Source organism: Tachysurus fulvidraco, chromosome 13, assembly GCF_022655615.1.
Source record: "Tachysurus fulvidraco isolate hzauxx_2018 chromosome 13, HZAU_PFXX_2.0, whole genome shotgun sequence".
NCBI classification, from domain to species: Eukaryota; Metazoa; Chordata; class Actinopteri; order Siluriformes; family Bagridae; genus Tachysurus; species Tachysurus fulvidraco.
The window spans coordinates 24,637,637-24,655,035 of record NC_062530.1 but is presented as its reverse complement, the minus strand read 5'-3'; the positions used below and the strand labels follow the sequence as shown (position 1 = coordinate 24,655,035).

The 17,399-nt window shown below is 38.5% G+C and overlaps 1 protein-coding gene across 1 annotated transcript in view; it reads left to right on the top strand.

Moving 5' to 3' along the window:
- LOC113652768 (probable G-protein coupled receptor 149) overlaps nucleotides 1-16,192 on the top strand; it is an 18,242-nt gene extending 2,050 nt beyond the window's left edge. Inside the window, exons 2-4 of the mRNA XM_027162043.2 lie at nucleotides 793-976; nucleotides 1,075-1,556; nucleotides 14,159-16,192. Coding sequence (XP_027017844.1) covers nucleotides 793-976; nucleotides 1,075-1,556; nucleotides 14,159-14,752 — 1,260 coding nt within the window. The 3' untranslated portion in view covers nucleotides 14,753-16,192. The remainder of the gene's footprint in view (nucleotides 1-792; nucleotides 977-1,074; nucleotides 1,557-14,158) is intronic.
- The last annotated feature ends 1,207 nt before the right edge of the window (nucleotides 16,193-17,399 follow it).

Here is a 17,399-nt window from a genome sequence, read left to right as displayed (position 1 = left end):
AACAATAAGGTTTGATATACTGTATGTATCTCATGCTTAAACCACATGGGCATGCTGTAATAGGAACATAATAAATACAGGATGGTGTAAGAGGCCACTGTTGTGCTTTTCACACTGAAGTCGATTTTATTTCGATTCCCAACATGTCATTCTTTTTATCCATCTATAGTAACCTTTAATGTAGTGAAACATTTGCAAGACAAGTCGTTCCTCCAACAGCTTCTCTATTTTTATATTAAGATGAAAAGAAACACCTTCTGTCTAATCAGAATTGAGTGTTCAACATACAACAGTGAGGTCAGGTCCACTGTTCACACAAAACATCCAGTCATCCATTTTCCAGACATAGCGTTTATCCTACACATTGTCACAGGGAACCTGGAGTCTATCCAAGGGGACCTTGGGGACAAGGCAGGGGACACCAAGGGCAAGGTGCCAGTCCATCACAGGTGTGTCTGTAGTACTGTACATCTCTCTCTTTCACACACACACACACACACACACACACACACACACACACACACACACACACACACACACACACACACACACACATATAATTTAGAAATGCCAAACAGCCTACAATGCATGTCTTTGGACTGGATACTAGAAAATCCATAGGAGACCCCTGAAGTACTGGAGAACATATACACTCTACAAACCCCCAACCCCAGAAGTCAGACACGCTAACCTCTAAGCTACAGTGTCCCCTTGAACAAATATAACTGTCCAAATTCAAACCCAAAAGAGATGTTTCTTCCTTTTGTAATAATATTAATGTTGCCTTTTCAGACGCAGATCCTGGTCAGCCACATCATTCGGGTGCACTCTTCGTCTGTGGAGACGCTGTGCTTCTTCCTGACCTTGCTCTCAGCCGCTGTCACCCCGGTGTTCTGTCTCTCAGAGCGCTGGATTCATCTTCCCTGCGGCTGTTTCATCAACTGCGGTCAGGATGTCGGTTCCGTCTCTTCGGCTAGTGAGTTTTTAATAACCTGCACGTGGACACGCATTGCTCATATCTGGAATGACTGTGTGTATAAAGAACTGTGTGTCACTTATTTCTGTCTTTTTCAGTGCATAAAAGGAGGTTTGAATTCAACCTCTCCTTTCAGCAAGGTTATGGCATTTACAAGATACCTCACACAACCTCACCCTCTGTGGAGAAGCCGTGCTACAGCAGCCTGTATGATCACGATTTCTCTAAAAGCCGAGTCGCTATTCTAAGCAGTGGGCAGATTACGAGTCTGGCCTCACGTGACTTCAAGAAGATGGTGGTGGAAGAAGAGGAGGACTGCTCCCTCCACGGAAAGCTCCTCTTGGACAGTGCATCACGGCAGGTGAGAACAGAAGCCCCAGAGCAGCTGAACTCGGTGGAGCAGGACGCTTTTGGAAAGGTGTCTCCAGCTGTTTCGGGCTGTGACGGGGAGGACCTGAACCTCGACAGTTCTTCGGTTTTTGACGGTCCGGAGAGGAGGCTCTCACACGAGGAGTGTCGCAAGATTGAGCTGACTGACTGGGAGTGGTGCAGGAGCAAATCAGAGAGGACACCAAGACAGGTATCGTCACATCTTTACACTACTGAAGGGGATTAAAAGTTTCATGGTTTAACCCTTAATTCAGACAAAGAGTAGGTATTAAACAAGCCATTGGTCAAGAGCTCAGCAATAACAATCAGTCTTAGATGTTAGCGAGACTTCATGATGATTACTGGCTTTATATAACATCTAAAGAGGAAGTAATGGTGAAGGAGAGGTTAGTATTCAGGATACAGGGATCTTTAGTAATGTGGAAGTAAAATGTCACTGGTCACTCTCAAGGAACCTTGTAAGCTATGACTTTCAGAGAGGAATCCAAAACACATTCTGTTAAAGATACCAGGAATTTTGTTGACCTGCCTTTGTTGTAATGTTCCTTGCATCTATACTCTTAAGCTGGGGTTATACTTGATGTGCCAACTGTTCTAGCATAGGTTAGAGCCAAAGCATGCTTCTCCTGGACCAGAAAACCTTTGACCACTATTAAGATGACAGGAGCTTGAGAAGGCTTGAGAAAACAGCAGAAACGTGGTGGTAAATCAGACAATTAAATGCACCAATGCAATGGTGAATATGTGAGTTTTGCGTTTCTGCTAAGAGAATTTGATGATGATGATGATGATGATGACGATGATGAAGATGATGATAAATGCTATTGTTTTGCCTCTCACATTGTTCATGGTGTTTATTTTGGAATTGGGGTGCCTATAAAATGTATCTCAAGTTACTGCAAGTCTGGATTGCCTGTGAAATCTATAGTAAAGATAATTCCTTATTCATCTGACATCTGGGCAATTTGCATGTAAATAACACCTAATATCTTTATTTGCTTGTTCAGCTAATGCAGATTACAACAGAGCAGAAGCTTTACAAAGTTTGAGGTTCTTTGAACACAACCTGGCAACCCATGCTATACAGGCTGCTTCATGACACAGTATACTATACACTCACTGCACATATAAACCAGGTAAAGTAAATAAACAGTGTTTTATGTAAAGGCTGAGCTCTCGGTTACGGAGATCATCAGTAAATAAATCCATGTCTATTTGGCTGCATGGAACCCATATGGCTAATGTCATTATCAGCAGCATGACGTTGGCCTGCTGTTAATCAGTAGGAATAGAAAATGATATGAGAGTGCACACACACACACACACACACACACACACACACACACACACACACACACACACACACACACACACACACCTGTTATTTTGTCAATTCTAGGAAACAATTTCTCACCTAAATATCTACTTTGTGTGAAATTTGAACCGCATTTACTGTAGTTCTCTAAATGACAACAAAACCATAACTATCCTGTTGTGACATTTGAAACGATAAATCTCACAGCATGAAGAAGTGAAACCATCCCTGCCTTCCACTGATGCAATTCATGACTTTTAATCTAGCATTTCACAATCTGTTAGTCATGCAGTAACAAATATATGCAAAAAAAAAGTAAAGTTACAATAAAGGTAAAAGTGTAGTGAAGGTAAAGCTTGATTAGTGTTGGTCAGAATGTTGCAAACACGACTACTAGTACTATGACTATACTATACTACTTATTCTACTACTATTACTAATATTACCACTACTACTACCATTACTATCACTACCACTATTACCATTACTAATCTTACTACTAGTACTACAGATAATAATAATAATAATAATAATAATAATAATAATAATAATAATAATAATAATAATAATAATAATAATAATGTTAGTATTACTTCTATTTCTACTAAACATACACCAGTAGTACTAAATTTACCACCACTATGTCTACTAATACTGATATTCTTAATATAATTAATATACCTCAGACTTGTTTATTGGGATAAATACAAGCACATTTAAATAGAAGTCTAGTATTATTTTCTGTATTATGTTCTGTATTATCTTCGTATAATATAAAATTTCTTGTATGATGTTTCTTATGTTCTGTAAATTTGAACTGAATTGAATCTCTTACTACTACTACCACTAGTGCTACTACTACTACTACTACTACTACTACTACTACTATTACTACTACTATTACTACAACTACCGCTATTACTACTACTACTACTACTGCTGATAATAATAATAATAATAATAATAATAATAATAATAATAATAATAATAATAATAATAATAATAATAATAATAATAAATAAATAAATAAATAATAACATTTCTTGTATGATGTTTCTTATGTTCTGTAAATTTGAACTGAATTGAATCTCTTACTACTACTACCACTAGTGCTACTACTACTACTACTATTACTACTACTACTATTACTACTACTATTACTACTACTACTACTACTGATAATAATAATAATAATAATAATAATAATAATAATAATAATAATAATAATAATAATAAATAAATAAATAAATAAATAAATAAATAAAATTTCTTGTATGCTGTTTCTTATGTTCTGTAAATTTGAACTGAATTGAATCTCCTACTACTACTACCACTAGTGCTACTACTACTACTACTATTACTACTACTACTATTACTACTACTATTACTACAACTACCGCTATTACTACTAGTACTACTACTACTACCGATAATAATAATAATAATAATAATAATAATAATAATAATAATAATAATAATAATTTGAACTGAATTGAATCTCTTATTACTACTACCACTAGTGCTACTACTACTATTACTACTACTACTACTACTATTACTACTACTACTACTATTACTACTACTACTGATAATAATAATAATAATAATAATAATAATAATAATAATAATAATAATAATAATAATACTGTTAGTATTACTTTTATTTCTACTAAACCTACACCAGTAGTGCTACATTTACAACCAATAGATCTATTGATACTTTTTTTTTTACCAGTACCGCTGTTACTACCGACACTAATACTAATGTTACTACTACTGTTTCTTGCTACTCCAACAACTATTATTACTATTACTTTTAACGTTACTACTATAAAACTACTGTTTTTTTGTAAATCTACTAGCATTACTGCTTCTACTGTTACTTTTATTACTACTACTATTAATAATGATACTGTTTAACTATTAATACTACAGCTTAATACGTACAATATAATAATACAAATACAAATAGTATAATAATAACAATATTACAAATACAACAATCACAATTACAAACTATTATGACTACTAATACTATGAGGATGACTACTAATACTATTATATTTAGTACAATTCTTATCACCTTTACCACTGTTATTAATATGATTATCTCTTGTGTGAGCAGTGTTTGGGATATTAGTTTTGATAATCTCACAACAATGTTCAATAACGGGTAAGCTTTCTGATCGTAATTACACTGAATTATTGTTAATTAAATATAAATTGTGATTATCAGAATGGTGGAGATGTGTTGTTTATTTATTCAGCTTATGATGTTTCTCAGACACATGCAGATTTGAATTTTCAGTCAATGCCAGATGGTGCTTATTTGAAAATTATGCACAACATGTGCTGTTGTGGCTGCAATGTTGTGGCTACACTGATGGAATGAATAATTTAGCTCTGTTTAAATAGAGTAAAAAAGATTTGTTTTCTGAACAATGAATCGTAGCTCTGTACGGTGAAATGCTAAGCAAAAGGTCAGGTTTATTTGCATAATATATGAAAAAAAATCCCTGCAATGGTTCTTAGGTGAGAAATGAGTCAACAGTACATGACAGTATAGACACAGAGGGGAGAAAGTTTATTACTGTAAATAAAGTCAGTGCTTGTGCTGCTTTGATTAAATGCTGATACTGAGTTAATGTTCAGTTTGGTCTTAACATCAGAGTTTACGACCTGTAGGTTTGAATTTAGAGGGGAAAAAAAGGAAAAATTACTGAAAAAGTACACAATATATCATCAAATCATTCTATAACACCTCTTCACAGAGCTAAGTTCACACATTTACCCACCTACAGTACACTCACACACACTCACACACACACACACACACACACACACACACACACACACACACACACACACACACACACACACACACACACACACACGTGTGTATCATTTCTGCTTTGCTGCTTCACTTTCATCTCCCTCACTACCTGCACCACTGAGGCATTTTGAGAAGGGCAGAATCTTGGCACGTTGGTGCTCCGGTCCTTATGGAACGTCCAATCCACTCTCCCTCATCCTCAAATCAGAGAAGTGGAAATAATGAAGAATTAAGGTGCTGTCAGGTATCAAATCCACACCTCAGCTCCTTCCGGCAGCTAGCCGGGCTTTTACGCACCGCTGAAGAAATAGTTTCCTCAGTAAAGCCTCCAGTGACCTTGCGTCTGCTTTCGCTAAATGATGCTTTAATTAAGAATGCCTAAATCTCTCTGACTAGCAGGCTCCTGGATGCTATATGTGGATACTCATTTATATCCTCACTTAAGAAATGTACAGTGTATTAAAATGGTTTTCTGAAATCTAAACTTGAATTAACCTGAAACTCCTCTCAGAAAAGAGGTCTGATTAGCTGATATTAGCTAGTTATCGACATCACTAACAAATCTGCTCAAATGCCAGAAATCATGTGAGAGACTTTCAGAAATCCTGTCAGGTTAGCTCAAGTTAGCCAGCTGAATAGAATTAGTTAGTTAGTTAGTTAGTTAGATAGTTAGATAGATAGATAGATAGATAGATAGATAGATAGATAGATAGATAGATAGATAGATAGATAGATAGATAGATAGATAAATCCTGTCAGGTTACTAGCAGAAACGTTAACGCAGTCCGATCTTATGCTAGGTGGATAACTTTAAGAGGGATTATTACACATTATTGGTATGTCATTTCTGAAGAAATTGCTAAAAGTGCAACCTTCACTTAAAGTCTTTTTTTTATCTCTGAAACCCAGACAAGCTTTGCCCTGCTAGCATGTTCACACAGCTCGACTATGCTCTTGTAGTAACCAATAAATTGAGACCTCAGTGTAAGGTTTTATGTAAAGAGTGTTTTTTTTTAAATATGTGTTGACAAGCTCACAATGTGGACCAGTAATGTGTGGTGAAGAGATTATTTCACTCCTGCCAAGAGCTTTTCAAATCAATGGTCTTTGTTGGTCTAGCTTTTATTTTACCTATAAATAGCAGTGACTTCAGAATTACAGGAGAGACAGCAAGCTGTGAATGTAAAATTTTGGTTAAATAACAGTGTGCTGCTTGTTGTACTTTACCGCTGCAACAAGGTCCATGTTTTGTCAGGGATAAAATCACTTCATCGCTCCTGCTGCACAGACCCACTTAGCAAATCAAGATGTTATTTATGCACTCTGTGCTGAACCGTAACTCATCTGCTGCTAGACTGTGTTTTAACACTTGGTTTGTTTCAGAAATCTGTACTACGGGTTTTGTTTGGATTGCGGTGTGTTTGCCTAAGCTTGCAAAAAAACAGGCTCATGACCTGGATGATGGATAAACTTTTCCACAAACTACAGGGTCAGGGGTTCAGGGTTTCGATCCCATGATGCTGTCATGTGATCAGCTGGAGATTGTTTTCTTCTATTTGTCAATCGTTGTATGCGGTGCTTTTGGAAATGAAAAAAAAATTCTTATCGCCTTAATAGTGCTCTGTGCTAATATTTTTAGCAGTGCTGATGGGATGAGAATATTTTTTATATGTATACTCATTTCTCCTGTTAGGAAGCACAAACCTAAGTGGACTGTAAGAGTCTGGGAAATACAGTTATTGTATAAATCAGTTATTGTTGTAGAATAACGGAGGACTATGTGTACATTTTGTATAGAACTTTAAAATAGATATATCTCATGTTTAAAAAAACTGTAATCGGTTTGCTGTGGAATAAGTTTAAGCAGTTAGTAACTTCAGGAGATTAAAAATAACTTAAAGCAATTATTTTTGATAGTAACAGGATGTAACATTATGGGATAAAAACAGTCAAGTAAAACAGTCTGAAATGCTAACCCGAAATGAAGATTTTATCACAGAGGATTGAAGTAAGAGTTCGGATTAAAAGTATTTATTTATATTTATTTATATATATTTTATTTAAATTTGTTTATTATGGAATTGTAGAGTTTGAGTATAGAAAGCATTAAGTATTAAAAACTGGGAAAGCATGAGACAGATCAGATCAGACATAATATCAAATCAAATAAATATAGGTATGAAGTAAATGTTTGTATTAATATGTATATTTATTTATCTAACATTTACAGTGGTGTAAAAAAAAGTGTTTGCCCCTTCCTGATTTTTTTTTTCACGTTTTTCACACTTTAATGTTTCAGATTGTCAAACAAATTTAAATATCAGTAAAAGATAACACAAGTAAACACAACATGTAGTTTTTAAATGAAGGTTTCCACTGATAAGGAAAAACAAATTCCAAACCCACATGGCCCTGTGTGAAAAAGTGTTTTCAAAAATTACCAAAATTACCAAAATTACCCCAGGAGCGTGGTGACGACTCATCCAAGATGTCACAAAAGACCCCACAACAACATCCAAAGAACTGAAGGCCTTACTTGCCTCAGATAAGGTCAGTGTTCATGACTCCACTGTAAGAAAGAGAGTGGGCAAAAATGGCCAAGATGAAAACCGCTGCTGAGCAAAAAGAACATAAAGGCTCGTGTCAGATTTGCCAGAAATCATCTTCATGATTCCCAAGACATTTTGGAAAATACTCTGTGGAGTGACGAGACTAAAGTTTAAAATTTTGGAAGGTGAGTCCCCAATTACATCTTGTGTAAAAGTAACACCGCATTTCAGAAAAAGAACATCATTCCAACAGTAAAATATGGTGGTGGTAGTGTGATGGTCTGGGGCTGTTTTGCTGCAATGAAGACTTGCTGTAATAAATGGAACCATGAATTCTACTGTCTACCAAAAAAATCCTGAAGGACAATGTGCGGTCATCTGTTTGTGACCTCAAGCTGAAGCGAACTTGGGTTCTGCAGCAGCACAATAATTCAAAACACACCAGCAAGTCCACCTCTGAATGGCTGAAGAAAAACAAAATGAAGACTTTGGAGTCCTGACCCGAATCCTGTTGAGATGCTGTGGCATGACCTTAAAAAGGCAGCTCAAACTCAAAAACTCTCCAACGGGGCTGAATTACAACAATTCTGCAAAGATGAGTGACATCTACAGACCTGCTCAATAGGGTACAAGTCTGGACTCTGTCTAGGCCACTCTCGCACATTTAGAGTTGTCCCTAAGCCTCTCCGTGTTATCTTCTTGCCATGTTAGAAGTGTCTGAGCTCTGCAGGTAATAGTTTTTGCTCTCATATTCATTGTCAGCTGTGAGGACTTCTATATAGAGGTGTGTGTATTTCCAAAGCACGTCCTATCAGTTTAATTTACCACAGGTGGACTTGAACCAAGGTGTAGAAACATCTCAGCAACGATCAAGAGAAATAGGAGGCATCTGAGCTAAAGTTCCAGTGTTGTTCAAAAGGGTCTGAATAATTATGTACATGTGATTATTTCAGTTTTTTTCTTTTTAATACAAAAATGAAGTGAATTGGAAGGATTATATTATCTGGCTGAAACATAATAAAATTGAAAATAGTGAAGGGGTGTGAATACTTTCTGAATGCACTGTATGCTATATTTTAATACACTCTTTATATTCATATGCCAAAATAAAATTGTCTTTGTCGTTAGAAAATAAACATCTAAAATTTGAAAAGGAATATTTTAAAAGTGGTCTACGACTATGTTAAGCACAAATCTGTATTACATATGAACAAGCTTTAAGCTATGAAAACATGTATGGCATTTGACAGACACCTTTATCCAGAGCTACTTACATTCATTTTCTACTGCTTATACGAACTTGTCGGGTCACGGGAAGCCTGTGCCTATCTCAGGCGTCATCGGGCATCAAGGCAGGATACACCCTGGACGGAGTGCCAACCCATCACAGGGCACACACACACTCTCATTCACTCACACACCAGAGATGCCAATCAACCTACCATGCATGTCTTTGGACGGGGGGAGGAAACCGGAGTACCCGAAGGAAACCCCCGAGGCACGGGGAGAACATGCAAACTCCACACACACCAGGCGGAGGTGGGAATCGAACCCCCGACCCTGGAGGTGTGAGGCGAACGTACTAACCACTAAGCCACCGTGCCGCTCAGTGACTTACATTTTTAATATTATTGTTTCATACAATTGAGCAATTGAGGGTTAAGGGCATTGCTCAGGGGCCCAGCTTGGCAGACCTGGGATTTGAACTCACAACCGTCTGAGCAATAATCCATCAGCTTTACCACTAGCTTTACCAAATTCCTGTTTTCCAGGGGACATTTTATGTTCAGGAAAATTGCATATTTGTAACGTTTCCACTTAAGTATTTTAAGAGTCACTTTATGGTATGAATTGCTGCTTTGGAAGTGACTGCCTGCTTTTTGAGCCACACTGAATGCATAATAAATGCTTTTAGAAAAAGATCGCTATTCCGAAGCATTCGGGTTCATCACAGAAGCCTCTAAAAAGCGGGTAATCGAATTCTTGGACTGCTTTCATCTGCACTGAAAAGGTTGTCTTTTGGAGATTGAGGCATTTTCTGACTCGAGGTCATGGTGACCGTTGTCGGCTCTGTGATAAATGATACGGATATATTTATATATCTATATTTGTGGCTGTGTATCTGCTTTGGCTGCTACTTTGCATGCATGAGTGGGCTGAAAGATTGAGGAGTAAAGAGTGCAGTTTAGATGAGGTTAAGGATGCCCTGTGTTTTTAACATCATGAATTCCTGATGCATGCAAAGCAGTAAAGCACACCCACACTCGGGACTCGTGGAAAGGAAAGGCACTCACATTCAATTATAAAACGAATCAGTGGCAGATTGGGACAAGGGATGCGACAGACTGCCTGTGATTCATTCCAGAATAAAATAGTGATCATCTCTGTAGTGTGTTTGTTATTCTCCGTCACCTCCGTCGCTCCATACAGATGGAGTTTTCCTGGCACAGAAAAAGTCTGCTTACCTTCATGTTCAAAATTTCGTTGACCTTTTCAGGACCGCCACCCACCTCCCGATAGAAAAGCACCGAAAAACATAAAATTTCTGTCTTTTCTTCTCTGAGAGTTAGATATGTTGAATTACATAAAGACCGAAAGGACACACTGTAGTTAGATTGTTTTTTTTCTGCTTGTATATAAAATGATGGTCATTTCCACATATAATGTAACATTTTGTGAGATATACTGTATATCTCATTTCAAATCGATCGTATGTTTCCATGGTAACAGTTTGTACAGCTTGTTCCCTATTATGGACGCTCTACACAATCTAAAGCTGATAAAGTCAGAACATGAATAAATTTGTTTTCACAAGCATATAAAGGCATGTAACTAGAAAAGGATCAAAAGTATGATAGATTGTTCTGTAATGAATACAAGATTGTTAGTGTTGACAAACTGAGAGAAATTAAACAATGAAAAGTTGGGGAAAGTTGTGGCCGATTGATTACAGAGTCTGACTTGTGGGTTGTGGGTTTGAGTCTCGACTGAGGTGCCCTTGAGCAAGGCACTGAACCCCCCCTCAACTGCTCCCCGGGCACCGCAGCATAAATGGCTGCCCTCTGCTCCGGGTGTGTGTTCACAGTGTGTGTGTGTGTGTGTGTGTGTGTGTGTGTGTGTGTGTGTGTGTGTGTGTGTGTGTGTGTGTGTGTGTGTGTGTGTGTGCACTTTGGATGGGTTAAATGGGTCACCATACTTAGCCGTATGTTTTATACAAAAAAGAAGTCTTTTATTTTGAAAGTAATCAATCTGCACATTTTAACATCTTTAACATCCTTGTCCTTATTGACCTTGTGCTGTTTCCTCTGGGTTTTATATATTACTCTCTTGCTCTCTCTCTACCTCTCACTCTCTCTTTCTCTCAGTCTGTCTCCCTTTTTCTATCTCTGTCTGTCTCTCTGTATGTCTCACCCTCCCTAATCTCTCTCTCTCTGTCTGTCTTTCTATCTGTCTCTCTATTTAACTCTGTCTCTCTCTCTCCCTTTCCCTCACTCTCTCACTCTCAGTCTATCTCACTGTCTGTCTTTCTGCCTGCCTGTCTCTCTTTGTCTGTGTCTCTTTATTTGTACCTGTCTCTCTCTCTCTCTCTCTCTCTCTCTCTCTCTCTCTCTCTCTCTCTCTCTCTCTCTCTCTCTCTCTCAGCTCTCGAGATTAAATAGAAACATGTCTATTTTATGTCGCTAAACATCGATCAATATTTCATTTTGTTTACTGGAACGAGAGACATAACCTGCCGTGAGGTAACAGAAACTGACTTGAATCATTATCTGTGACGGAACCATAACAAACAACGAGGCTGAAAACATTTGAAAAATTCAGATCTGTTTGGCGTGCGCCGCGTCGATCTTCTGCCACAGATCTATCTCTATACATCTGTTAAATCGAGTCTCTCTTTTAAAAAAAAATCTATTTCTCTAACTCCATCTCAGTACAACTCAATAGCACCAGCTGTCTCCACATGCCGAGACGAGGACGCTACGTTCTCAACAGACTCCTGAACAGAACGTTTTAGGAGAAACGGAGGCTGGAATCGGACGCTCGATCCTCTCTGAACTTTTCATTTAGATAGTGATGAAGGACTCAGATTCATCAACGAAGTCTCTCCAGTGTGTGTGTTTAAACAGGTAGCTGGAGCAATTAGTCTCAGCTTCATTAGCATCTAACTGCTGTTGCATAGCTTCCACATGTAGGTCTCATTAACTCTAAGCAAGCAGAACCCCTTGATCAGCCTGACTTGATGTATATTTTATTTCTATTTTATACTGTATTCCTGTGTTGGTAAAAGAAGGAAAAAACAAATATTTGCTTTTATCTTTCAGAATTAGTGCACACAAAAAAGGCCAATTGTTATTTAATATATTTTTATTTCAATTTAATGGTAGAATATTTAGCTTTATTTTTATTACATTTTCATTATTAATTTGTTAATTTCTTTCTTTATTTATTCTATGTATTCTTTTCAATATAAATATTTAAATTGCTTTATTTATATTATAAATGATCAAATATTCAGTTTTGTTTAATTATTCTTATACAATTTTTTTTAATTGTTAGAATTATTTTTTATTCAATTATACTACATATATTTTCTACCCTGCATTAACTGCATTATTACTGTTTTTTTTATTTGATATTATTATATGAATTATATAATATATATTTATTAGAATTATAATATATATAGTATATATTTTATTTTGTTTTTTTCGTAATATTAATTTATTTATACTTTGTACGAATATATGTAGTTTTTTCAATTTATTTTATTTCATTATTTTATTTCGTTTTATTACTTTTTATGTTTGTTGTTGTTGTTATTGTTGTTATTTTTTCCAGAATTTTTGTGAAAGCCTTTTGCTCAGGGCTGTTAAGGAAATCCAGCCTGCTTTGAGCACAACATTATGGTTTTAAGCAGAATGAAATGTCTTATTCCTGTTTCGCTGTGCAATTAATCTATTTTGCTCTGTGTCCTTGTCCAACAAGGGAAAGTCCCTATGATGTGCTTTTTAATTAATGAAAATGATTTAAAAAGGATGGTAATGAGCGTTCGCTCCTAATAGCTTGAGCACTTTGACAACCACAGTCTGCTTTTCCACTGATAAAATGTAATTCATGCATCTTTAATTAGAAGTTGATTCATTTTTTATCAAATCTTGAGCCAGGCTGCTTTTAGACACAGATTCATTTTCACAGTCTTTTACTGGACAGAGTTGACTGCGCTGGAGAATAATAAGGAGATTTTGTCCTTCTTATTTCTGCTGCAGATCTCCAGAGATTAGACTTTATCTCTGTAGTACTAGATCTGTAGATGAAGTTTCTCATCACCAATTCAGTCATTTCCCTGTGTGTGTTAAGTGATAGAAGGGAAGGTCCAGGGTGTCTGACTAAGTCTGGATCTAAGCTCTGAGAAGGAAGGGCTGCTGAGATTTGCACATTAGATTTGCACAATTTTCAGTTCCTACTCCGAGTTAGGTCAGTCTTTTCGAGCCGGAGCGTTTTAGCTGCACAGGAAACACATTTGATACCCAGTTGTATTCACTCAAGTGGAACATTAGATTACTTAGTGTAATTTTTGGTAATGGTCACATGTCTAGTGTGAAAACAAACCAGGAACTGATGTTCTTGTTTAGGAGAAATGTGCTACCTTGAAAAGTGCTTGGTGGAAATGGACTTAATGTGATCCAGTAGTGATAAACCCTTTTACCAGTATGCTGGTGCCCTGGATCACTGGTGGAATGGAAATCAATGTATGGGACTCGTGACATACTGTAAGTCCGATCTAAAACGAGTCAGGACTCAGTTGGCTTTCAGTGTGAAATGTGTGTTTTTTCCTCTGTTGATAAACTTACACTGAATTTTAGTGGTTGAAGATAAATACAAATTTAAGAGCAAGAGCTTGGGGAGTAAGAGCTCAGAGAACAGACTGATTAAATTCTGAAAGTTCTGAGTGTCTACTTTCATATGAGCTTCATAACATTCAATACTGAACATGGACATACAGTATTTCTGATCTAAGGTAAAATAAATATGTAAATATGTTCAGTGTGTCTTCTCTCTTTTGGCCTTTTCTTATAACTCTTATTTCTGCTCAACAGAGATCTGCAGGTGGCTTGGCAATCCCTCTCTGTGCTTTCCAGGGCACTGTGTCGCTCCAAGCTCCAACAGGCAAAACCCTCTCGCTCTCCACCTACGAGGTGAGCAGTGATGGCCTCAGGATCTCCCCCACCAACGCCAAGAAAGTCGAGGTGTACCGCTCCAAATCTGTGGGCCACGAGCCAAGCGCGGACGAGCCGAACTCCGGGTGCGGCGGTGGTGGAGGCGTAGCCGACACCAACGTCAAGATCCATCTGGAGGTTCTGGAGATCTGTGACAATGAGGAGGCCATGGACAGTGTTTCGATTGTGTCTAACATCAGCCAGTCGTCGACGCACGCACGATCCCCGTCTCTGCGCTACTCTCGGCGCGAGAACCGCTTCGTATCATGTGAGCTGGGAGAGACAGCTTCATACTCGCTGCTGATCCCAGGGTCCAGCCCGGATGCTGACGGTCTCAACATACACATCCCGGATACGGTGGAGGCACACCGACAGAACAGCCGGCGCCAGCGGAGTGAGGCTGGAGGCTACCATGAGGAGATCCAGCTTCTCAACGAGGTCTACAAGAAACAGGAGGGAGAACTGAACAACTAATATGAGCAGACAAGTGCTGACTGAAACCAGTTTGAACGTCCTCGGTGAAGGACTAGTACTCGAGACAAAAAACATGAGATGTTGGAGAATAAGGACATAAGCTGGGATACAGATTATTTCAGAAGTTGCAGGAGATGATGCAGGAGATGTATGTGGCTTATCGAAAATAGAATTTAGGCTTGAGAGATATCAAACATCTTATACAGTAAAATACAGATAGAATTTAGAAGATTTTTTTTAATGGTAAAATAGAGACCCATCTTTGATTTGTCCTTCTTGGGGAACACATAAAGGATCCATGTAGAAGGGTTTCCCAGCTAGCACTCCAAGTAGCTAAACGAAGTACTCTTAAATATCAATATTTTCCCAATTTATATTAGCATTAAATTTATTAATACGAAACACGGCCCCTCATTTCCTGATGGTAGTAAAAGGTCAGGGCCTCTGCTTACTTCATGCAGACAAATGTTCAACTGGCCTTCACAAACAACGTGATGTAATTATGGAGCAAACTGACACGGTTCATTATGTCGTACGATCATGATCGAACCCAAGCCAGTTTGTTCCAAGCATCACTTAGGTTTAGCACGCTAAACTCTTCATCCTCGGCTACATCCTCAGTTAATTGTTATGGTCTCGTCTACCGCCTGTCCTTTTTTATCTTCTTCTTTTAACCGATCTGAAGCACTCGTTTTCAGAGTTGGTATAAATGTCAAGCTTTTTTTTTTTCTTCCTCTTGGAATTAGCGCTAGTAATGAGGTGTCTCTTTGTCAGGATTTGTTTCTGCCACCTACTGGATGTGTCAGAGAGATTTATTTTTGCATTGTGTCTGATGTTTACACTCCTTTAGTGTGTCTCCGGGTACTCGAATGCTGTACATATACAGGAAACACTAAAAGCCGATTACAGAAAGAATCGTAATGTTGCTAGCCTTAAAGTAGATAAGGCCATAGGGAATTCTCACAGCCCTACTGATTACCGCTGGGGCATCATTAGCAGGAACAGACGTCTTTCCTCAAACAGCTTAGAAGCACACTTATACCAAATCAATAACGGCATTTACCTAATGTACATGAGTCATAAACCACAACGTCAACAATAACAAATGCTTTAGTATTTATACAGCAGTCTGGGAAACGCCTTCGCATGGTCAGATATGGACCGGGTTGAAAAATGCATGTACGTCTGTGTGGAAAATGAATTTCATTCCAGTTCCACTGAAAGACCTCCAAACAGTAATTATCTGAAAACAGCTAGTGTTTATTGATTTCATTAGCATTTGTACATTCATGATTTGTGACCACTTGGTTAGGGTAGCGAGTGTGTGTGCGTGAGTGAGTCAGTGAGTGAGTGAGTGAGTCAGTGAGTGAGTGAGTGAGTGAGTGAGTGAGTGAGTGAGTGAGTGAGTGAGTGAGTGAGTGAGTGAGTGATTGAGTGAGTCAGTGAGTGAGTGAGTAAGTGACTAAGTGAGTGAGTGAGTCAGTGAGTGAGTGAGTGAGTGAGTGAGTGAGTGAGTGAGTGAGTCAGTGAGTGAGTGACTGAGCGAGTGAGTGAGTGAGTGAGTCAGTGAGTGAGTGAGTGAGTGTGTGAGTGAGTGAGTGAGTCAGTGAGTGAGTGAGTGAGTGAGTGAGCGAGTGAGTGAGTCAGTGAGTGAGTGAGTCAGTGAGTGAGTGAGTGAGTGAGTGAGTGACTGAGTGAGTCAGTGAGTGAGTGACTGAGCGAGTGAGTGAGTGAGTGAGTCAGTGAGTGAGTGAGTGAGTGTGTGAGTGAGTCAGTGAGTGAGTGAGTCAGTGAGTGAGTGAGTGAGTGAGTGAGTGAGTGAGCGAGTGAGTGAGTGAGTGAGCGAGTGAGTGAGTCAGTGAGTGAGTGAGTCAGTGAGTGAGTCAGTGAGTGAGTGAGTCAGTGAGTGAGTGAGTGAGTGAGTGAGTGAGCGAGTGAGTGAGTGAGCGAGTGAGTGAGTCAGTGAGTGAGTGTGTGAGTGAGTCAGTGAGTGAGTGAGTCAGTGAGTGAGTGAGTGAGCGAGTGAGTGAGTGAGTGAGTCAGTGAGTGAGTGTGTGAGTGAGTCAGTGAGTGAGTGAGTGAGTGAGTGAGTGAGTGAGTGAGCGAGTGAGCGAGTGAGTGAGTCAGTGAGTGAGTGAGTCAGTGAGTGAGTCAGTGAGTGAGTGAGTGAGTGAGTCAGTGAGTGAGTGAGTGAGATTAGGGGTGAGTGAGTGACACTGAAGAGCTCTTCTACTGCTCCAGATTTAAACTTATTAATGAATGAGATCCGAGAGGAAACTCTGTGTTTGGGCTCTACATAAATCCTTTAAATGTCCCCCCAGATTTGACCTGTATTTAGTGATTGTCATTAGAGGGATGAAGAGCGTTTGTGAGAACAGAAAAGACATGATGATGTAAAATAGTGTTCTAGATGAACAGAGGGCTGGAGAACACCAAGGTCTCTGCTTTAATATTCTGTCCATCTTTCAGCAGCAGCTGTCCTTGAGACGGTCAATGGACTGAAGCAGCATCAGAAATATTCCAAGCTTATTATTTTCTGTAGTATGTGTGTGTGTGTGTGTGTGTGAGAGAGAGAGAGAGAGAGAGAGAGAGAGAGAGAGAGAGAGAGAGAGAGAGAGAGAGAGAGATTGTGTGTAGATAACGAAGT